We start from the raw sequence: 24,294 nt of genomic DNA on the forward strand, positions 1-24,294 counted from the left end.
GACCAAGCTCTCTTCTACTAAAGAAAGGACGGAAATCTACAAGGAATAATTTGTTCTCATGTGGACGATTTTCTCCATGCCGGGGATGAGATTTTTGAGAAACAAATTTGCAAGTTTAGGGAGAGATTTTCAGCAGGAAAAGTTGCCGAACGCCAATTTCATTATACTGGTTTCTATATTAAGATGGGATAGTACCATCACGTCGCAAACCACGGGTTTTTTAGTCCGCAAGCTCCCTCAAACGTGATGATAGAGAGCATCGATGGGAATCACCTGTGGGTTACCGACGATGGGATAGTACTGGATCACACTAATACCATGGAGAAGTACAGTGATTGACCCACTGCAAGCAAGTCAGAAGAAAAGACAATTAAGTGATGAAGAAAAAACTGCATACAGACAAATCATAGGGCAGATCAACTGGGCAGTGCGAGGATCAAGACCAGACTTTGCATTTGAAATGAAAGATATGAGCACTAAGCTAGGAAGTGGAACCATGACAGACTTAATCAGAGCAACAAAAACCATTAACCGGCTTAAGGACTTCAAAAGTATCCTGAGATTTCCAGCGTTAGATCTTGCATCACTAAAGATAATGACATTTACTGATGCATCATTGAGAAACATTATTGACGGAGCTGGAAGTACGCAGGGGGTTATCATCTGGATTATGGACAAACATGGTAAATAATGTCCCCTTTTCTGGCAGGCTATAAAGATCAGAAGAGTTGTCTGTTCCACTCTCGCAGCAGAGGCACCTAGTCTAGAGGAAAGACTGAAGGCAAGTTTTTATTATCGACACATGTTGGAGGAAAATTTTAGAGTTCCCACTAAATCCATCGCGATTTATGCATTTGTAGACAATAAGAGTGTATTCAACAAAACTTTTGGAGGATAAGAGCAAATTGATATTGCGGCATTGACAGGAGAAGTCATTCAAAAAGAAGTGAAAAAAATTTAGTGGTACTCTGGCAAAACAGCTCGCTAATTGTCTAACAAAAGCAGGAGCAAATGGTTTGTGTTTTGGATATTTTGCAAACAGGACGGATGTTGCCAGACTTTTGTGGTTAAGACAATGTTACTGTTTATCTTACAATCAGAAACAATTAATTTCATATCTATCATTTTATTTTCTTTACCCAAAAAGAGAAAAGTTTTAAAAAATTGTTAGTTTACGTATGTGTAACATGTCAAGATAGGTAACTCTACTTTATGTTTTACATATCTCCCCATAAAGGAGCTTTTCATATTAAGTTCAGTTTTAGTGTATGATGCTGAAAAAAGCACATGGTCTAACACATACTACCCCGATTCCCCTGGGGGAAATAGGTAAAAGGGGCATGATTTGAATAATTTAACCAACTTTTATCTTCAATACTAAAGGATATTTCCGTCTACATGTATGCATGAATACATGTAATCCTAATTTTGATGTTCAGTCTTTAATCTTCTGTAGTAGCCCAACAATTAACAAAGGAGGTTTAGCGCTAGAACAAGGTTGAATCTATACTAAACTTGAGGTATAGTTCCATTTTTATATAACCTATCATGCCTTTAATTTTCTGGAGAACACACTTTTTAAACTCACGTGGGTTTTTGTACAAATTAAGGTCACATTGTTAGAATACAAATTGTGTAACGTAACAACAAATTATATTTTACAAGTTAATTATAACTTAATTTTGATCTTATTTACATACCTTAAACATAATTCACACATAAAAATTAATAGGATTTTTATGTGCTATTGGATGATAGATTATGAGAGTTTCCAAATGTTTTTTTTTTTCATGGATTTCTTGTCAAATGCACTCGTTTTTGCGTCTGTTCATTTTAAAGCATACCTTTGCTTTGCCTAAATACAGAAACAGTGCAGTTTGTGTTAATACTGTATTTTCTGTATATTAATATGATACTATGGTACAAGATTATAGAAGTATTTCCTTGAAGTGCTTTCCATGTTAAAAAGATGGCATTTTTCAGGTTAACTTTCTGAAATCAAGCATCGTGAAATATACCTTCCAACAAAAAATTTCCAAGTTTCAGACCATAAATGTAAACGAGTTTTCTTTTAAATATTAACAGTTTACTATTTTGAAAGATAACAATACTTAATGACTCTACTGTTCAGGAAAAATTGCTTTCGATGGAAATGGAATTTTCGTGGCGCGGCCCTACACTACATGGCCAATGAAAATGGAGATACATCATTTTCCCTTCTCTTCATCGCCTTAGAAATGATAATGTACAGTTTTTATGAAAATCTAAAGACCACGGTGGCTGGTATAGGACATGGTATGATTTTTTTAAAAATATAATTTGTGAAAACAATAAAAATTCGTGGGAACGAATAAAAATTCTTTGCCACAAATTTTTATTTCGTTCATATAAGTTTTATTTTGTTCCAACAAATTTTATTTGGTTTCCACGAAATTTATTTTGTGGGCACGAATTTATGTTAACTATACCATGTCCTACAATTACTGTGAAAGGTAGTATTTAAACAAACTTGATTTTCCACTATCTACACTACCTTTGGATTATTTCAATTTCTGTTGTTTATTCGTTGTAGAATTCTTAAGATTATACACATGTATATATATGAATTCCTACGTTACACTTTAAACCCCTGTTGTGGCCCAAAGTAAGCCATTCGGGGTCATGATATGAACACATATGTATCTACGTTATTCTATAAAACTTTCAAAGAGATTTAATCTTTCCTGGTCCAGTAGTTCTTCAAAAGATGCGATTGATATTGCCTTTTATTTTTCAATATAATAACTTATATCCCTCTTGAAAGAGGATGTGGTCCTTTTTTTAAAACAAATTTAATTCCCTTCACCCAAGGATATTCTGTACCAACGTAAAGTGAAATTTGCTCTGTAGTTCTGGAAAACTTTATAACAACGACAATGAGAATGAAAAGCAAAGGATGGATTTGACCAGGAAGTTACGAACCCTTTCTGGGATTTTTCCACTTCAGCTTTTCCGAGAGGATTCTTTTTTAATAACTGATTTTTCATCTTTTTTCTCTGTGATTGCATTTTACTCATACTTAATGATCAATTTATTTCATAAAATATAAAAAAAAAAATCATACTTTTTAAATCCCTTATTGGTGTAGCTGAATTGCCGCTTTCATCTGAATTGGTACTCTTTTCTAAAAAAAAAAATCAATTAATTACATGTAACTTGAACCTAACTGGATCTTTCAACTCTTGTATTAATATATGCTACATGTATATGACTGGTTTTGTCTAGTAAGATTCACCAGACCCACAACAGTTTTCAATGATAGCAAACTATTGCATAACTCGATTTATCAATCGTGTTACACAGGAGTATGATAACTAGTTTTAAATGTCATACTAGTACTATATTCTCAAAATATCTCAAGTTTTTAATCAAGATATGAAGCATTCAGATTATAAAGAAATACATACAGTTTATACCTATAAAGATATATATACAGTTTAGAGAGGGACATATTTTTTTTTTATATTTTCAGGAGTCGTCCAAGTGTGATTTTTACGTAAAGTCCCGGAGAAAAAGGAGTTGATACATATGTCCCTGGTTCGAATCCCACTGAAGAACGTACGTGGGGACCGGTTCTATGGGTGAGACCGTATCAACGGAAGGACCTGTGTCGCAGTTGGTGTTGGAATGAAAAAATATCCATAACTTCTCAAAGGCCGGAACTACCAAGTAAAGCTCTAAAGCAGTCCTCCATCGGCAAGTTCTTGCTTCTCAAAATGTTTCCTTGTTTCTTTGTTGTGTTAGGCGCTTCTCCAGATTTTTTCACTCATATGGAGACGCCACCATTTGCTGAGGCATGGAGAGCTGCAAATTTATACTATTAAACTGTGCTCAGGGATCATTGAGCAATGAGGGATCATTTTCCTGCCAACACCTACTGCGACACGGGACCTCGGTTTATGATGTCTCGCGTGTAGGACCGGACTCCATGCCTCACGGTTGATTTGGATCCACTATATAAGAATCAGTCTTCTTATTCTGCAACTCTAGATTAGACGCCCCAACCCTCAATACTCGTATATGAGTGAAAATTCTCGAAATAAAAACTTTAAGCAAACAAACAAACATATTCTGACCTTTCCGTAACACAAATTATCTGTAGGATGTGATGTCACAGTTTAGACATCATATCGATGCAACCGTGAGATAGCATCGATTATTATGTTCCCCAAACGAAGTTGGGGAACATATTGTTTTTACTCTGTTTCTTATTATTATTATTATTATTATTATTATTATTATTTTTCTTCTTCCTGGGAAAATTTTGTCCACGAGTGATCTTGTAAACTACACAGCCGACTTAGGTGAAACCTTTTTAGGTAGTAGGCATCTTATGTAGAGTTGCCGAACGAAGGTCATTTTGCGCGCACGTGCTTGCATGAGCGCGCACGTGCAACACCTGAAATGACCAATTTAAGGGATATTGCCGTAACTTTTCTATTTTTTGATGAAATTTTTTGAAACTCATAATTTAAGTATACATTAGTAGTATAAACAAAATAGCATGGTCAAAATAGCAAGATCTCACGCGCATGCACGTGCGCTTTGCTCTGATTGGCTGAAACTGAAGTCTCAATATCTTTCTTGTTTCTTGTCATAATCCTTTGAAATTTTGAACATAGTCTTACATTATGAAGATCTACCGCATGATATATAAGAATTTTCATGAAAGCATGCGCATGTGCGTGTGCTGCAATCTGATTGGCTGAAACTTTAAATGGCTATATCTCCTTTGTTTTTTGACGAAATTCTTTGAAATTTAAAATATAGTCATGCATTAGAATATCCTAAAATATGATATAGAAAAATTTATGAAATCACGCGCATGCACGTGTGCTGCAATCTGATTGGTTGAAACTTGAAATGGCTTTAACTCCCTTGTTTTTCAACCAAACAGGATGGGATTTAGAACTTAGATAGATGTAATAAACTCCTACAAGAAGGTATGGTCATCATGCTTGTGCACCTTGTGCACGCACGTGCGTGCATTTGGCACGAGTATAATTAGATATACACTTGAATGAGTGATTTTTATTACTTTTGGACTGAATGCTTTAATATATAGATAGTGTAGACAAGATGATATGGTCATAACGCACATGCATTCACATGCGCTTGGGTGCAATGCTAAAATTTGAAGATAATTGGTATCCTTCTGGGAAAACGTTGTTAAAGTCAAAAATGCACAGAGTTTGTCTTATTTAATGAAGATTACAGGGAATATGGCACCAAAAGGGAGTTGGGGAGCGTTTGGGGAACATCTGTAACGGTTCCCGTTACAATTAGCACTAGTTTTTAATATGGATTTCGCGACATAGACAGTTCTAGTCTCTATCAGGATGGTTTTTATTCGATCTTTTATCAATCGAAGAGCATTTTTAGAAAACTCTTTGGTTACAAGTTTTGCCACACTTCTAATATTCTGTCACACTGTCCTCAAGCACCTGTGATGGAAACACATGAAGATAACAAACAGTATGCAAGATCAAAAGTCCATAAAACAATACAATAGAGAAGCAGTGCAAACACGTCCCCCCCTAAAATTGTCAAAGTTAGCATAAAACATAGTTTTGTCGAGAAAATGTTTAAAATGTCTACTCGGTAGACCTCATTTTTAGCCTACAAAACCTCTAGAATCCATGAGCCCTGACCCCCTGCCTAAATCTTGCGCGCCCCCTAACTTCAATTCCTGGATCCGCCCCTGATACCACAGGTGGGATCAGGTGCCATAGAGGAATGAGCTTCGTTTATTTAATAAATTACAATAGTTTTTTCACTGTTGGAAATTTTATAAATTATACTACTATTGGTAACTCAAAAGAAACGTGTACCCTTCGGTCTTGTCTGTGGTGTTTGTCTTCCTGACATGTTCTCCGTGTTCTGAAAGATACAAATAAGACTGACAGAAAAATATTTATTTGAAAATAATTTAAACATAAAATTATTTGCATCAAAAAAGTCTGACATTGAACTTTCATGTGACCTTAACCTCTCTTTTCGACCTTTATCTCAGCTTTCCCAAAATGTACACATTTAGCTTTCCTAATATACCGTCGGCGGGGCATTAATGTCCTGTGAACATATTTCTAGTTCATATATGTATACAAATTAGGGGTAAACATAAACTTTATGTATGTTTTTATTATAAGACAACATCATATTTTTATGTATAGTAAGCCTTTATAAAATTCATTTATTACATTGAAAACATATTTTGAATTTTTATAACAGATGTTTCAAATAGGTTTAAAGAGATCAAAAAAAGGGGTAAAAATTACGACTTTGATGGGAATATGTTCGTTCCTTTTTGGTTTTTTAGGTCATCTGAGTAAACTCAGTTGACCTATTGCTATATGTTTTCGTCCTTCGTCGTGCGTTAACATTTGAACTTTTTAGCTTCTTCTCTGAAACCACTGAACCTATTTCAACCTAATTAGTTGGTAAGATTGTATAATCAGCATTGAGTCCTCTACCCAAATTGTGAAATTCATGGCCCCAGGGTCAGGGGTTCTAGTGCTAGGGAGGGGTTAAATAGATATATATGATATAGATATATACATGTATCTGAAAATTAGATTATATAGTTAAAATGCATCATTTCTTTGAAATTCTTCCTCTGCTCCTGAGCATTAAATAAACTAACCAAGTACATAGCTAAGTTTAAAATGACTGACTCTTCCAAAATTGTCAATTTCATTGCCTTAGGGTCAGGGGTTCTAGTGCTGGGACGGGGCTATATAGATAATACAGTGAAAATGCATAAATTTTTTGAAATTCTTCTTCTCTGTTCATGGGCATTAAATAAACTTACCAAATGCATAGCTATGTTGAAGAAGGCTGCCTATTCCAAAATTTTGAATCTCAGGGCCCCAGGGTCAGGGGTTCTGGAGTTAGGGCGGGGCGATATAAATTATATAGTGAAAATGCATAAATTATTTGAAATTTTCCTTCTCTGTTCGTGGGAATTAAATAAACTGATCAATTGTATAGATATGTTGAATAAGGCTGCTTTTTTCCAAAAGTGTTAATTTCATGGCCCCAGGGTCAGGGGTTCTAGTGCTAGGGCGGGGCTATAAAGATTATGAAGTGAAAATGAATTATTTCTTTGAAAAACTTCTTATCTGCTTTTGGGTATTAAATAAACTAACTAAGTACATAGTTATATGATGAGTAAGAGTGCCTCTACCAAAATTGTGAATTTCATGGCCCCTGGATGGGGGTTCTGGAGTTAGAGTGGAGCTCATTTGATTATGTTTATAAAATGCATAAATTCGTTAAAAATCTTCTTTTCTGCATCTGGTTGATAAACAAATGAACTATGTACATAGTTATGAGGAGGAAGGATTCCTTTTTGAGATTTTTGAATTTCAGGGACCCTGGTTCAGGGCTCATTGTGTTAGGGCAGGTCTCTAATGTTTATATAGTGAAAATGCATGATTTTTTTGAAAATCTTTTCCTTTGCTCCTGAGTATTATGCCAATGATCTTAGTACATATTTATGACTAAGAAAGGTGCCTCTTCCAAAATGATTCTGGGCCCCTGGGACAGAGGTACTGGGGGGGGGGGGGTACATAGTTTAAAAGAAATTTAATGCTTTGAAATGTGCACTTAAGTATTAATCAACAAAATGATGAAATAAAATTTATAAAATTTCCAACATTTTGAAAGATGTGGTCCCAGGGTCAGTGGTCCCTGTGGGATGGAGTGCACAACTGATAAAGTGGAAATGCATTTTCTCTTTATTACTCTGATCTACCTCTGGGTATTAAGTAACCAAAGTAAGCATGCTACATGTAAGTATATATTTATGATAAGGAATGGTGCCTCTTTCAAAATTGTGAATTCCATGGCCTCTGATTTAAAACACGAATCAAATTCAATTGTTGGAAAGTTAATACATGATACTCAGGTGACCTATAAGGCCTTTGGGCCTCTTGCTTATTAAAGCTCTTGAAATGAAACTTAAAAGGAATTGAAATTTCTTGGTACATGTATATCTCAAGTGTAATTAATTAAATTGATCGAATTACGAGTAATTGAAAAAATGTTCAATTTCAAATTACTTGCAATTATTTGGAAAAATGTCATTTTTTAAATTAATTACGATTTAATATTTATTTATATTAATTACCAAATCCCAGGTCTACATGCAAGATTATTATGTTTTAATATCTTTTTAAATAATCTGTTGTACATATGAATAAATTGTTTTTTTAAAGACGATATCTAACGTCATAGATGTAACAAATTAGTGGTGGATACAGATGGGGGGAGGGGTTACGTGCCCCCCCCCCCCTCCTTTGGATTTGCAAAAAAGACAGAGAAACAAGAAAGTACCAAATGTTTGTTGTGTTTTTACTTTAGAAAATGTTCAGGGAAAGTCTTATCTTGTAAAATACAGTGTTTTAAGAAATTCGGATTTGAAAACAAAATGAAACCATATCCCCTTAACATGCTTAACAAAATAGAATTTTTGGGTTCAGAAATTTATTTTCCTTTCTTTTTCAACTAACTTTCAGGTAATCCATTTTATTTCAACATCTTGAACATGCAATATAACCATGTCGACTTGCAAGATAGTCCTTGACAATTACTATTTAGCAAGTTGACATAAACAACAGTAAAAAAGTTTTAAAATGATTTTTCACCTTATAAAAAGTAGTTTGTTAAATGTAAATACATATATATATATATATATATATATTTAACATGCAGGTGCTGTACACGCAATACACAATTTGTTGATTAGACAAACCGAAAGTAAATAACATTAATAAATTAATGTTCAAAAATACACTCTAATATTGAACCTACCTCAAATGTGATGTAAATAGCATAGAAAATTCTCAAATGAAAGAATCACGCAGTTATTCAAATCAACAAACGTAAATCAAAACGTGTACAAATATTGCATTCATTAATTCCTGCTTATCTATCGCGCCAACTTATTTCATTGGACAATATTAACGACTATGGTGGGCCGTTCTACTTACAATTATTTATTTTTAATCCACTGAAATATTAAAAATATTTTTACTGGAGTAAAAAGCATTCAAATTCTCAAAGATATAAGAATAGTTGTGGTCATTATTATTCACAGTTAAGTAATATTAAAATCTTTAACAGTGAGGAACAGTGTCTAGCGTTGTATTTTTACTGCAGTCAAAATAATTTTAGAGGAGTACAAAATTAATAATTGTGATTAGAACGGTCAGTCATAAATACACATCAAATTGAAATCACCATCATTTTCAACAACAACAAAAATTAATAAGACCTTGCGCTAGTGCTCGTTTTTATTTAACCAAATGCAATTTACTGTTTAAGTGCATTCATACATATTGATAAATTCATAATTTTAAAGAAATGTTTTTTTTTTAGATTAAATTTTCAATCCACAATTTCACGTTTGAAATAAAGACGAGTCTATTTATAAACCACGTGTCAGGTGGTTTTCAACTTTCTTTTTACGACAAATATTAATATCATTTGCATATACTGCAAAATAATGGCAATATAGCCATGCAATTAAAACATAGGTAATTAAAGATAACAAAGCTCATCTTGAAGAATGTTATCAACTTGAGTAATGCAAATCTCACATCATATTTTCTTAATAGTTGATATTTATCCTGAAAAAAAAAATCATGCATGTTCTGTTTAACTAGGTCTTAAAGTTTTGGAAAATGTAGATCAGATCCAGCATCCGAAGTCTACATTGTCCATCATTAGATGCATCATTCATGCAAGTAAAATCATAACAGTCCTTAAAATTAAAGAGCAATACGAAAAACATTACACTAGTTATTCAAACGTATAGGCCAAATCCAGCATCAGAAGCTAAAATACTTGTATCCACCCCGAAAGGCATCATCCATGCTAGTTTGGTCTGGGTACATTAAGAGCTTATAAACACTTGAAAATGGACCTGCTCCAAAAACTTTAACCTGGTCACTCGGATAATGTAGGCCAGATCCAGCATCTGAAGCAAGTATAGTATTGTCCATCCCATAATGGGCAAATGTGCCTTTATATAAATTAAGAATTTCATGACCCTTAGGTCCAGGGTTCTTGAAAATTAGGTTGCATTGGGACTCTGTTGATTTAAAAATGAATATTCAATATTCCTTTGGAAACCTCTTTTGCTCCTGTATGATTGTTTGTTAGCATGTTGTTTAACATCCTTCTCGAGATTTTTATTCCCTTTTCTGTGACGACCGGAAGTATTGACGACGGAAAAAAATGTTCATGCACACATCTTCAAGTCATGATCTATGATATCTGACACAGTTAACTTTCATATGAAGATGCCACAACTTGCAAACGGAGAGCAGCCTGCAACTTGACAAGAGGCCTAAGGTCTTTAATACTCACCTGAATATAATTAAACACCATAAAAGTCCCATAGAAGTTTTTAATTAAGCAAAAGAAATTAAGTTCTTAGAATTCAATGTATCATTACTGCCCAAAACAAAAACAAATAATATCAGGGATCAACCCTGATCAATCAATGTCTACAGTGAGTGACATACTCCATAACAAAGCATGAAAGTAGATCAATTTAGTTGCATATTGGTATATTAGACAGTGTATATACCAATAGATTTTACAATTTTGTTAAATCAGTGGGATCAATACTTTGACACTCAGACCAATGGTTTTTCCACTTGATTTCCAACGGAAGATTATCAATGATTGCGGTAATTCTGATGATTTAAACCTCACCCCTTAAGACCCAGGGGTGGTGAGCCCTAAAATTAACAAACTTCGTTCCTCTCACACATTTATGCCATAAGCCAAAATTGGCTGATATTGATTCGCCAATTCCAGGAGAGAGATTAAAAAACATTAAAAGTTCAAATGTTAACACACTAAAGAAAATAATGAATTAAACTAGAGGTACTGTGAACAATGAGCTCACTACATAATACCCCCCTTCCATCCTTACGATATGAATCATTGGCGTCGGAAGCAAATTGAAAGTAGGGGGGGGGGGGGGGCTATGTGTAAAAAAAAATTTTTAAACCTTCTGAAAAAACCTGACAAGCAAGCTGTGGAAAGTGGGGGGGGGGGGGGGGGCTAAACCTACGAAGCAATGTTCAATGTCTATACTGAGTACCTATATCTTTGGAAAAAAAAGTGAGGGGGCTAAGTCTATACTAAGTATATATTTGGGGAAAAAGTGGGGGGAGGGCTAAGCTCCCCCCTAGCCCCCCCCCCCCCCCCCCCGGTTCCGACGCCTATGTGAATACAATGGCAGTGTTCTTGTTTTGCTATCAGAAACCCAAAATATGTGTCGGATCAAAAAGTAAAATAGCAGGTCACAATGGCAATTCTTATGTAGTGCACAATGGCAATCGACATGTAATTATGCACCCGAATCTATCGATCCCGGTGTATATCGTTTTTTCTTGTCTGTCCGTTTATCTGCAAACTTTACCGGTACCCTTCGCCGTAACTTCTTCACCATTACAAATAGAGACTTCATATTTGGTATGCATACTCCACTAATGAAGCTCCTTGAAAGGACACTAAGATCAATGACCTTGTGACCTTGACTGTGACCTATATGCAAAAATAGCTTTTTTTCTACAATCTTTAACCTTCGCCGTAACTTTTTACCATTCAATATAGAGACTTCATATTTGGTATCCGTACTCTACTCATTACGTAAGCTCTTTCCAATAATATCAATGTCAATGACCTTGTAACATTTACTGTGACCTATATGCTCTTCAAACTTTATCCTTAGCCATAACTTTTAAATTACAAGAAAGTTAGACACTTCATTAATTTGGTATGCAAACTCCACTAATGAATATCTTTCAAATGACCTTGTGACCTTGACTGTGACCTATATGATAGAAATAGCTTTTTTGAACCTTCACCATAACTTTTGAACCATGAGAGACATATTTTTTGATATGCATACTTCACTACTCAAGTTCTTTGAAATGATACAATGTCAATGACCGTGACCTTGACAGTGACCTATATGCTAAAAATAGCTTTTTTCGAATTTTGTTGCCGCCAGGCACATAACTTGTCTCACAAACGCATCTTGTAAAAAATCTGTGAAAGTCTCATCAAATTCCATTCTGTGGTATAAGAGGAGTTGCAGATAAGAGATGGGTACCCCAAAGCGTAACAAATGGACAGATGTCTAGCTAGACGGACGGACATCTTAATTACTATATACCCTTCCACTTTTGAAGCAGGGGGGGGGGTATAATATTAATGCCAAAAATGATGTAAAACATGTACAATTTTTTTTTTGGAAATCGTACACAATATATCAGTCATATTAAGTATTATGAAAAAAGTGCAGTTTTGGAGATTGTAATTGACATTTCTCAGAAAACCAGTCATCCTCAGACACATTCACGGATACTTGGGGTGTCATTTTCAGTGGTGGATTTAAGGGGGGCGCCCCCGCGCCCCCCCCCCCCCCCCTAAAATTGCCAAAGTTAGCGTAAATCAATTATGTCTACTTGGTAGAACTCATTTTTACCCTTCAAAATCTCTAGAATCCAGGAGCTTCGCCCCCTGGGCCCCCACCAGGGCTTTGGTAGACCTCATTTTAACCCTTCAAAATCTCTAGAATCCAGGACCCCAGACCCCTTGCCTAATTTTGGCGCCCCCCCCCCTAACTCCAAATCCTGGATCCGCGCCTGATTTTCAAATGCTACCTTCAAAGGCATTATTTACAGGATATCAAATATCATGATTTCAAACACTCTGAATCAGTTTTTTATCTATTTAATAAAATAAATGTAATTTTCAGAATATATACTAACATATTATGTACTTAGAATGCTGCCTTCCAATAATCAGTTATCTAATCCTGAGTTTTGAGATTCTTTTTACATTAATTAATCATTTTACAAGTCATATGAACGCAAGTGAGTTAAGGCTAGGTTTAGGCGTTTCTTTGTAAATTGGCTAATCAAAATCAAAAGTAGTGTACTCTATATAAAGAGAAAATTCAAATATTTAAATATATTTTCTTATACATAACTTACATGCACCTACAGCATGTTAAAGCAAGTGCACATTATGACGTCATATTATGACATTGATGTTTTCCATTCAAGGATAAAACACGTACAAACAATTCAATGTCGGCGCAAAGGCATATCCTGTTTTATCTTAAATAAATAATATTTTATGATTTTAAGAACATTTCGTGAGTACTATGTTTGTATAGGAAAACAAATCTTAACTTTTTCTGTGCAATAGGCAAAGTGGCATTTGAGAGAGGGGGAGGTGAGGGGGGGGGGATAAGAGAGGGGGTTGAGAGAGGTGAAAAAGAGAGCATAATCATACAGAAAGAAATATTTAAGGACGTTCGATCCTGAGATTTTGAGCGTAATTTGATCGGGTCCTTTATTTATAAAATTCTGCATCCTTTTTTTAAGTTCTAACATTAAATATGAATTCTACAGTGCAAATTTAACGATATTCAATGAAAAAACAGCGATTAAATTGCATTCAAGTAGAATTAAGATAGGGACTATATTTTGTGGCGGAAGGTTTTAAGACGAAAATGATCAGTTTTTCCATTTTGAACTATAACAGTACTGTTAATATTTTGGATTCCTATTTTTCCTTTCTGGTTGCACAAAAAGCTGTTTTTTGCAGTTAAATGTGTTATGCTGGTTCTGAAATATCTATTAAAATATTTCTTATGAATTCTATCAACAAAATGTGACAAATATAGTAAATATATTCTGAAAATCCGGGGAAAAATTGAGCCAATTTTAACGCAAATTTGACACTTTTTTAGTAATATTTGAAAATTTAAATCATATACCCCCACTTTTGAAGTTGTTTTCTAAATATTCATGATAAAATTGGCCTATTTGCTTAAAATCAGAAAAAGTTTCAGACTTTAAAATAATTTTCTTGCTCATTAAATTTTCAATGCCAGAAAAATCACTTTTTATTAGTGCAGAAAGGTCAAATAATTGATTATGCAAAGCAATTAAAAACTTTTTCTTCGTCACAATTTTTAAGTGTCTTTTTGAAAATAAAACTGAGAGTTTATTTAGTTTCATGCTTTAGTTGGATAAAAACATTGGAGGGAAATTAAACATCAAAAATATAATTTTTAATTAAGACACAAATTTCAGTGCAAAAAGGTCATATTAAATGTACTGTAGCGCCAAAAGAAGCTTATTTACCCCCATTTTTTGATTTGAATTTTATTTAAGCTATGTATGTAGAAACTAAAAATTTCTTGCCAAAAAAAGTTTAAGACTTTAAATATCAGGATCGAACGTCTAAAGTAAGCCTTAACTCACTTGCAAACATAATCCTAAAATGTTTTTAAATATTCTCTAATAGTCTGGCGGAGATTTGCTAATTGGAAACTATGAAATTCCTTATATACGCTGTAAAAACATTGCTTATTGTCCAACTCCTGTAATTCCTTCACAGAAATCACCATTTTATTTAACTTATGTGCAAATCGATCACCCAAGTCCAGCTTTTTTGAAGAGGCCTCCAGGCAGTATACAAGAATAACAAGAGCTGCAAAAGAAATGAAGATAGTTTAATAGAGATTTGTCAGATATGAAACAATCATAATTTTTCTTTTGCCCACATTCTTAAAATTTCCTGACTTACAAAGGCTAATATAGGGTGATATGGAAAAGTAAATTATTATGTTTATTTAACTATTATATCATGTTAATGAATATTAAATATACAGAACATAATATAATTAAATTGAGAAGGTTATATCAACATGATCAAATATAAATACATGTACTTCAAAATCAAACAAAGCAGTAGTATAATCATTACTTTAATTCATTGGGATTCACTGCAACCTTTATAGGTAGTTATAATAACATGAAGTAGGAAAAGTCAATCTCTTTTATCAATGTACATGTATGTAAGCATGGTAAGAATGTCTTAACTACTCTATCCAGCACTTAACCATATAACACAAAGAAGTTTGGTATTAAAATATTGTCTTATATACGAAATGTGGATTTAATACAATATTCATGAAAACTTTCATGAGAACATTATTTTACATATTTTCACCATTTACCTCAGTATGGATCTAATTTTTGACGAATTTATTAAGACACCATAGCCACTTTTTCAAACATTTAAAAAAAAAATTCAAACAGCTGTCAAGTGTTTGGATCTAAATGCATGATGTTAATTTTTTTTAGTTCATCCATGTATGAAGACAATTGTTATAAAAACTACAGAGATTGGCAGAGAATATGACTTTCTTTGAGTTTCAGTTTGTTTTACTTGATCAAATTGATAAAGAATCTTCTGGAATATTAGCTGCTATTAAAAACCAGTTTATGAAATTGATGCCTGTTAAAATGGACGTAGTTCTTAAGATTTTGCTTTGGCACTTAAATGTGCCAGCTGCCTTCTAAATTTTTGAGGTCTTACTGAATTTTTATGAAAAGCATGGGAGTTAAATTTTTTTTACCAAAACTATCCATTAGGCTTCTAACTGTTTCTCTTTTGATGCAAAGTTTACTACTTTTTGGCTGGTGTGGTTCCAGTATTTCATTCTTTTCATTGAAGTCAACAATCACTAAAAATATCTATTAAAACAAAAGATAGTGTAAAAGAAATTATCAACACACGTTCATAGAGACATAAATTTCAAAAGTATGTTTCATTAACATTCAACTAGCTAATAATAAAGAGACAGGACAAAAGGTGATCATAAAAGCTCAGTTGAGCTTTAATCAAGCTCACGTGGGCTTTTATCTCAGGTGAGATGAAAAATTGTTATTGCAAAACAGTAGTAACAGTTTGAAAACAAAACAAAAAATCATCACTGTTAACATTTTAAAGCATCATATTAATTGAAAGCAGTTATAAATAATTTTCCTACAAATTCTTCATGCTAATGGTTTGTCATTAAAGTACCTTAGAGGGAGGAATGCTGTTGAGATTATTGGGTTCTCTAATGACAACACGCTTGGTTTGTAGGTTTACATCCATCAAGCATTCCATTAAAGATTTCATCAGTGGCATGTGGCAGGATTCCACATTATCTTTGGAAAAACTTACTATGCACAGTGAATTTTCTAATTTTTGTCGATATCTCTGAAAAAATACATTAAGGAAAATAAAAGTATCAACTCGATTAATTGATTACTTATGGTTAGAAAAATCTACAGCTATGGTTAGTTTTGTTACCATACAAGAAATTATCAGATTGTCATCCTTAATTATAAAGGGTTATTTGAGGGGAATTTCCATATACCCATTTCTAGGTGAGCATGGATTTTTGCTAGAAGCTTTTTCAAAAAGTTCAGATTAACATTCAATTGTATTAACCTGTTTTTCAACAAATGCTTTGGGGAATGAGATCAATATTTGATATTTTTTAATAATTTGAACAAATATAAATCATAACAAGAGGCCCACAGACCTTAGACTTCCACCTGAGTATCATGAAGCAACTTTCCAACAATTGAATAAGGTCTGTGTAATAAACCAGAGGCCATGAAATGCACAATTTTGAAAGAGGCACCACTGGCAGATCAGAGGAACAAAGAAAAAATGCCAACAGAAAAAATTCCACCAGATAATCAGTACTGTACCACCCCACAATAACCCCTGACCCTGGGGTCACATATTTAACAATTTTTGAAAAGTCACCCTTGCTCATCAAGAATTGTTGATTTATATCAAAGAGTGGATTTCAAAAAATAAATTAATTTTGGGTACATGTATATGATGATAAGAGCTCCCCCCCCCCCCCCGAATGGTACCCAAGGCTGACCCAGGGGTCATTAAATTCATCATCTGGAAGAGGGATCTTAATTTCCTCATCATTACTATGTACTTAGATCATCTGAATTACACCCAGCATCATTGCAAACCCACAGGCCGATGTAAACCCAGGACCAGAGAAGAAGATTTTAAAAGAATTAATGCATTTTCACTACATGATCAATACAGCCCTGCCCTGGCCTATTCAAGTTTATATGGACTGGACACAAGAATCTAACAGACGGATGGATATGATCATCAATTTAGGACATATAATAAAAATATGAATATTTTAATAAAAAGTAAATGCAAACCAAAAACAAAAGAAGAATTTATACTTTACATAACAAACCTCTATATCTGAATCTAATGAAGTGGATACGGATTTTGGGGCTGGTTTTTGTCCTCTGTCATTATTTGTGTTTGGTTTGGTTTTCTTGTAACATCTAGAGCAGACTCGACACACACAGTAACAACAACAAATATCCAAAGCAATTGAAAAAATGACAGCCACTGTGGAGGCAACAATGGAATGATTTGATATGTCATTGAAATAGCCTGGAAATAAAAGTATAATATTTTATCTGAATTTGATTTTAAAAAAAAACAAATAATAATAAATTCTATCTTCAATTACTGTAAATCACTCTTTATCCGTGAGAACTTTATTTTTGCGTAAATACGCAAGACAGTGTGCTCATGAAATTTTAATTCTCACATATAATAGTATTCCTTAGGATTATATAGGGCAATAACCACAATTCCTGAACTAAATCAAGAGTGAATAACTATCTCATGAAAATAAAGTGTCGCAAAAATTTAGTGATCAGTATGTCATTGAACAGGAATCCATTTATAAGCAGAAAAGAGCAGCTCATGCCAAAGTAAGAAATATACTGTTCAACAAATTAATGGGGAATTGGCTTTATTAATTAAGCCTGATCAGCTCCATTAATTTGAAAAATAAAGAGGTACTCAAAAATATGGTATTGACCCAACAGTTAAGTCCAAAGGTGTGCACACTATTGAAGTTACTCACCATGAAAAATAGGCTTTTTTAAAGTTGACCAATTTGAAGTATTGGAAAGAAATATGAAGGAATTATTAGTTATATTAACTAAAGTCACAGTTACAGATGAAATTATGGTACTCGCAACTTCCACATAATGAGAAAAGTTGAAGCTCTCCGATTTTCCCTTTTGTAACAGTTTTTCAATTCTCTGCAGTCTTTCATCAATGGCATTTTCAGGACCAGACACAAATCTATCCCCACTTTTGTCTTCAGAGTTGTCCTCATGTGTTGTTTTTTCCTCTAATCTTTTCATAATTTTTTCCTCCATTTTATGGAGATGATTCTCTAATTTGGAATCTAATCTATCTTGCATCTCTTGCATCTGTTCGCTGTATTTTTCCATGGCCCTCTGTATACTACTACTTATAATGTTGTTCAACATTTCAGGTGTTACAACTGTTTGTACTTCTCCCTGTTTATATTGCTGCACCTCGCTTGTCTGTGGGTTTTTATTCTGGGATTTTTGCAGCTCTTTTTGAACCATGAATTTTATGTACTCATTCATGTCTTCCAGACTAGTTTTACTTGGGCTTCTGGGAATTTTGAGATCGGCTTCTGATTTGTCAGCTGGGCCAATATTCTTGTATATTACACCGCCAAATAATATTCTGAAATGAGATATAAATACACATGTATCTGCTAAAATTTGACTATGCAGTAACAGCTCATTGAGAAATAATTATACCTTGATGGATACCGTAAACCAACTTTTATTTGCATGCTAGAAATTATCTTGAAGTTCGCTATAGCCTCATCATCACAAATATTTCTCACCGTGAACCAGTCTTTAAAGTCTGTTTCTATTAAAAACAGATTCAAAAAAGTTTGATTGCAAAATAAATTAATCGTAGCGAACTAGTTTTACTTCAGTAAATTGCGAAATAAAGTCATCGGAAATAAAAGTTGCTTTACAGTATATATGAATGTTTAAAAGAGGATCATGGTCCCAAAATCCATGTGTAAAGGAAAAAAAAATTATACAGTTGGTATAGAAAACAATTGGAATTGCCAAAATCACCACATATGTACCCAAGTGTCTATGCTAACAGATCTGCTAAAATAAGCAATTACATAATCATCTTCAATCTAAAGAAAGTGTTATAATAAGCAACTCAGCAATGTAAACTAATGAAGAGAATTAATAAGATTCAATCTAGCTAATATTCCTAAGATAATTACCAAGCATTTTTAACAAATCAGGGTTTAACACTAAGTTTTCAGGGTATTAGTCTAGCCATACTATTGCTTCTTTACTGTTACAATGACACAAGACATACCGTATAATCCCTATTAACTGCCCCTATAAGCACCCCCCTTAGGTCTTTTTCAATTGTCAGAAAATAAGGGCCCCCTGTACAGTGATTAAAATCATCAAGAATAGTATCAAACAAGATGTGTTTGTTAAACACTGATGCCCCCATATGGCAACATAGCAAAGATTAAGCTTTTCTTAAATGCAAATTTAATTGGTACCAAAAGTAGGGTATTCTCACTGGAAATCAATTGTGAAATTTGAAAGTAAGCTGTTAAAGTTTTTTAATAATTACAAAAATCTTCAAGGTCAAGAGGTCAATGTAATTAGTATCAAATGAAAGGTCTTGCCACATAAAATACTTTTGTAGAGCATGAAAGCCCTAGCCCTAACCATTCAGAAGGTATGGTCAATGTTTAATTTCTTAAAAAGTAGGTCAAACTCCAAGGTCAAAGGGTTAAAGCTATTGTTATCAAATGAAAGGTCTTGTCATAATGATCAAATATGTAAAGTATGAAAGCACTAGCCCTAACTCTTTAAAAGTTATGGTCAAGGTTTGCTTTTTTAAAGTAGGTCAATCTCAAAGGTCAAGGTCAAAGGGTCAAAGTTCTTGGTATCCAATGAAGGGTTTTCTCACAAGGATTACATGTATGAAGTATGAAAGCCTAATCCCTTACCGTTCAAAAGCTATGGCCAAGGTTAAAGTTTTTTCACAAGTAAGGAAATCTACAAGGTCAAAGGGTCAAAGTTGTTGTTATCCAGTGAAAGGTCTTTTAACAAACATTATATATGTGAAGTATGAATGTCCTGGTGTTTACTGTTCAAAAGATATGGCCAAAGTAAAAGTCAAAAATTTTCATGTAAAAAAGGGTCAAACTCCAAGGTCAATGTCAAAAGGTCAAATTTGGTGGTACCCAGAAAAAGGTCTTGTCACAAGAAATATACATATGAAATATGAAGTCATAGCTCAACTAAATCAAAAGTTATGGGCAAGGTTAAAGTTTTTGCGGACAAACAGACATTACAAACAGACGGACAGACAGACAGACAGACACGACAAAAACTATATGCCCCCGAAACTTCATTTACGTGGGCATAAAAATGAAGAAAGTGAAAATGAAACGTCTATTATCCTATTTCTCATTAGAAAATGAATAATTAACATAATTTGGGTGGATTGTCTTCACTTTAAGTAAAGTGAGACATTAATTTAGCAGTTCTTTGTATGTATTTTTTTTTCAAAAGATATCTTGAAGTTAAAATTTGACTTTTACATTGAATATCATAAAGACAATACAAAAAAAAAATGCTCCCTTTATGCAATTTTATAAGCGCCCGGGGCGGTTAATAGGGATTATACGGTAGTATGTTTTTAAGTTAGAGAAAAAAATTATGCACACAGTTAAATACTGAACTAACTCAGAATTGCCTAATTATTCCCCCAAGAAGCTAGAAAGCAAAACAAAAATACATTCTGGTTTTCCTGTTAAATTAAAATTGTGAATATAATTAAACCTCAGAAATTTAATCACAGTGTTTACCAGGAACTTTTATTGGTTTGTTCAGACTAATACATTTTTTCTTAGTCTGAATAAAAATGTACAGTAAAACCTGTCCAAACCATATAACACTGGTTCCAACAAAAAAAGCTTTATTAGACATTTTAAATATTAAGTAACTTTACCGAAAAGGTCTGTATTAGCCTGAGATTAAGAGACTAATTAATGCAAATGTCAAACCCTGCAATTTGTGTGCAAATTTTAAAATTTTTACCATATTGATACTAATTTCCACCAATGCCTGAAAATATTTATACAATGAACATAGTGAAAGCACTAAGAACTTAAAAAGAAAGACTAATTTTTAATTTTAATAATTGTTACAGAATTGTGTTTCATGCATATTCATAAATTATATTTGTTAAACATGTACATGTAAATGAATCTATTTTTCACTCATATTTGTCTTGTGACTACATAATGCATATATAAACATTACATATATTATATTATAATTAAAATTGGTGCAAAAGTGAAGTGTGCTGTTTCCATGATACACATGACAACTAGATTACTGTATTCTAAGCATTTGGTGACCAGCTATATTCCAACTCAACTGCTAAATCCCACTCACTTACATGGACATGATGATACCTGCACTGGTTGCTATTGGTGATGGCATATTCAGTCAAATTCATGATGTTCTGAAACAAATGCAATAGGCAGAGTTATAATACAACATATGGCTATAATTAATTCTCAGTCTCTCACCTAACATATAACTAGGGCCTTCTTGTTCTTCATCATCAAGTTCTTGTTGCTATTGACTCCCATATAAAACTTCTATTTTTACCTTTTGTAGCCCTGTTCTACCTCCTGAAGTCATGATTTGAACAAACTTGAATAATGAATCTATTACTATCTGAAAAGTGAGGATGCTTCCATATAAATATGATTTAATATATCTTTGCCGATCCTGGGAAAAAGATTCTTACAGATTTTTAAAGGTACAAGGACACAGATTTGAAGTTAATATTTTCTGTATAATATCACGAATTATATATTTTAATAGCATTTCACGCAAAATTAATTAAAAATTTTATTTCATTTAAAAGTAATTAAAACTTTAAATTTTTTGGTGGGTTTGATTGACAATTAAAGAGAAAATATTAACTTCAAATCTGTGTTCAAGTACCTTTAAAATGTTTTCTTATATAAAATTTGATTACCTATTCAGCACAATCTGAAGCCACCCTACTCAAAGAGAGAGAGAGAGATGGAGAGAGCCAGAGAATCGAGGAGGGGAGGGGTGTTGACATGATTTAAATGAATTTGAATCTTGCCTATAGATTCTCGATATAATCATGAAAAACATGTACTATGATCATAGGTTTTTCTAAACAGAGGATTTTTACAGATTCTTCCTCTGGATTTGAATTTCTTTGTAACACAGTAACACTTTGACTGCCATAAGTACTAACCTACCCAAAGGTCAAGTTAAAACCAATCTGATCAAATCTTTCTTCAATTCTTGTGGATATGATTGATCATAGCTTTGCATATTATCTGTATCCCAAGATTTTCAGTCTATAGATTTCTCCTTATTATCATTTAAAAAAATAAATTAACCATTGTAACCCAACCTTACCTCAGGGTGATATGTTACCTAAAAATAATTTATAAATTACCCCGGTACATTATAATTTCATAAATAAAGTAAATCTAAATTCTATTATCGCTTTACTAACAGCGTGATGGTTTGCTTGATTGGGCGTGCTAAATTTTCATATGCTGATTATCATTTTATTCATCGATTGGATGTTTGATTTCAATGGAATCGATATTACTTTGCATATGAAACACAGAACCCAGCAATTCCTCTGACAATACTGACTAATCGCATGGAATAAACAACAATTACATGTGAATGGACAAAGCAAGTTTTACTTCCTATATAATGATATTGATAGCTACATAGTACAACAGTAGCAGAGTAGCCTTACTAATTCCATTCTTTAAATTTTCTTACATTTGTATACATGTTTACATATTTGAAAACCCATCAAATCACAACAAATATAATACATGCTTTTTGAGGACAGAAAACGGGCTTTGACTGACCACGTGTTGCTCCTGACTACAAATGCCGTACTGGGAAACATGCAATCATTCAATGTAATTGGCCAGTATTATTGGGGTATTGTTGTATTCTGAGTTTCATATGTAAATTAGTATTGATTTCATTGATCCAATCGATGAGTAAAATGGTAACCAGCACACAAAATTTAAGCACGCTACATCAAGCAAACTGTCACGCTGTTTGTAAAATGACAATATATAAACATGCAATGCTTGTACACCTACGGATGTACATATATTGATATAAAATGTGATGCACGGCTGGAAATATGAATTTTTATTCAGCCATTGAAGAAAAATCTTACTCCCAATGGTTAAGGTGCTTGGGGAATATGGCTAAAGAAATCTTTAAGTCTTCCCGTAAAAATATTGCAAAAATTACAATATTAAAGCGATAAGACGGTTATTTCCTAAAATTTATGGATCAGTGACGTATAAATAATTTAAATTTCAAATCGGTAATAAAAACATTGTATCATTTTAATTTTAAATTCTATAAATATCAATATTATGAACCCAATTATAAACAAGTTATTACAAATGTAGTAAATATAGCTTGATTTTTTTTAGTTTCTTCACGGATATTTCATATAACGTTACACTGCGTAAGTTTCTCGCTTTCCCTTTAGTATCACGCCAAAGCACCTACCGTTTGAAATGATTATAAATATATCAATCCAGCATTGACGTACTCTAACGATTTTTTAAACAGCAGCCCTACTATGTATCGATTTTTGCTGCAATGTGGTATATCAAATTCAAAGACATTTAAAAATAAGATCAAACATGGAGAATCGAAAGTAGATCATCCTCCTTGATACGTTATATTGAAGATGAATAAAATAAATCTGTGACTAAAAGTATTCGCTCCTAAGATTTTTCATGGTGCTTTGACATTTCCATAAAAGTACCTACCCTGTGCACACAAAAAAAATCAGAAATCCTCCATTTGGTGGGACAGCAATGTTGATACTACGGTAACTGGAAATTCCAGAAGCCCCCGTTTTTTGGAGAATACCCAAACAGAAGGGTAGAAGTTCCAATAAAGTGAGAGAAGCCCCATAAAATTGAATGATTTGGGGTACATAAAACCCTAAGGTGATGTTTAAATGACTGATATTGATATCCGTAAACTTTTATAGCCAATCTTACCTCAGAGTCGACAGAAATCGGGCGCCATTTCTTCTTTTCTTCAAATACCGTACACCACGCCCGATCTAAAATCGCGATCGCTGAAGTCGTTTCGAGTAAATCATTAGCGTAATCGTGATCAAAAGTGAATAATATATTATATGATTTTTATTTTCAAAAAAAATATGAAAGGAAAGTTAAGACTAATATGTTGACGGTGCGACCGTTAGGGCGAGCGCAAACTCTTCTATTTCTTTTGATTTAGATCGGGCTCGTCAAACCGCACGTGACATCTGGTGCGTCTAGACTCTGACGTCACATGACGTATGTAAGTCGCAATATTCCGAGAAAAAGCCTGAACGGTGCTGAAAGTTAAGGAAGAACGTTTTGTTTTCTAT

The 24,294-nt window shown here is 33.4% G+C and overlaps 2 protein-coding genes across 7 annotated transcripts in view; both read right to left on the reverse strand.

Moving 5' to 3' along the window:
* LOC134255667 (TRAF3-interacting protein 1-like) overlaps positions 1–8,974 on the reverse strand; it is a 64,611-nt gene extending 55,637 nt beyond the window's left edge. For all 6 annotated transcript variants that reach the window (XM_062738192.1, XM_062738187.1, XM_062738190.1 and 3 more), the window contains exons 1-3: positions 8,854–8,974; positions 5,871–5,919; positions 3,104–3,163 (exon numbers count right to left, since the gene is read on the reverse strand). In XM_062738192.1, coding sequence (XP_062594176.1) covers positions 3,104–3,163; positions 5,871–5,907 — 97 coding nt within the window. In that variant the 5' untranslated portion in view covers positions 5,908–5,919; positions 8,854–8,974. The remainder of the gene's footprint in view (positions 1–3,103; positions 3,164–5,870; positions 5,920–8,853) is intronic.
* Positions 8,975–14,181: 5,207 nt separating this feature from the next.
* Positions 14,182–21,346, reverse strand: LOC134255665 (uncharacterized). Its single transcript, XM_062738186.1, has 6 exons — positions 21,265–21,346; positions 17,843–18,483; positions 17,156–17,361; positions 15,952–16,131; positions 15,503–15,620; positions 14,182–14,571 (listed from the first exon to the last, which is right to left on the reverse strand). Exons 1-6 carry the CDS (start codon positions 21,306–21,308, stop codon positions 14,357–14,359), a joined length of 1,404 nt encoding a protein of 467 aa, XP_062594170.1. The 5' UTR covers positions 21,309–21,346; the 3' UTR covers positions 14,182–14,356.
* Between the last annotated feature and the right edge of the window lie 2,948 nt (positions 21,347–24,294).

The sequence above is a fragment of the Saccostrea cucullata genome, unplaced genomic scaffold (genome assembly GCF_032062105.1).
Source record: "Saccostrea cucullata isolate Sc308-1 unplaced genomic scaffold, CSIRO_AGI_Scuc_v1 ctg1679, whole genome shotgun sequence".
NCBI lineage: Eukaryota > Metazoa > Mollusca > Bivalvia > Ostreida > Ostreidae > Saccostrea > Saccostrea cuccullata.

Excerpts from the sequence above, each read along its gene's own strand:
- LOC134255665 (XM_062738186.1), bottom strand. The coding sequence starts at position 21,308 with ATGCCATCACCAATAGCAACCAGTGCAGGTATCATCATGTCCAT. Across the intron at positions 17,362-17,842 it reads AAAAAAGCCTATTTTTCATG|GCTATTTCAATGACATATCA; the intron begins GTGAGTAACTTC and ends TTTTATTTCCAG. Across the intron at positions 16,132-17,155 it reads CATTAGATTCAGATATAGAG|AGATATCGACAAAAATTAGA; the intron begins GTTTGTTATGTA and ends GTATTTTTTCAG.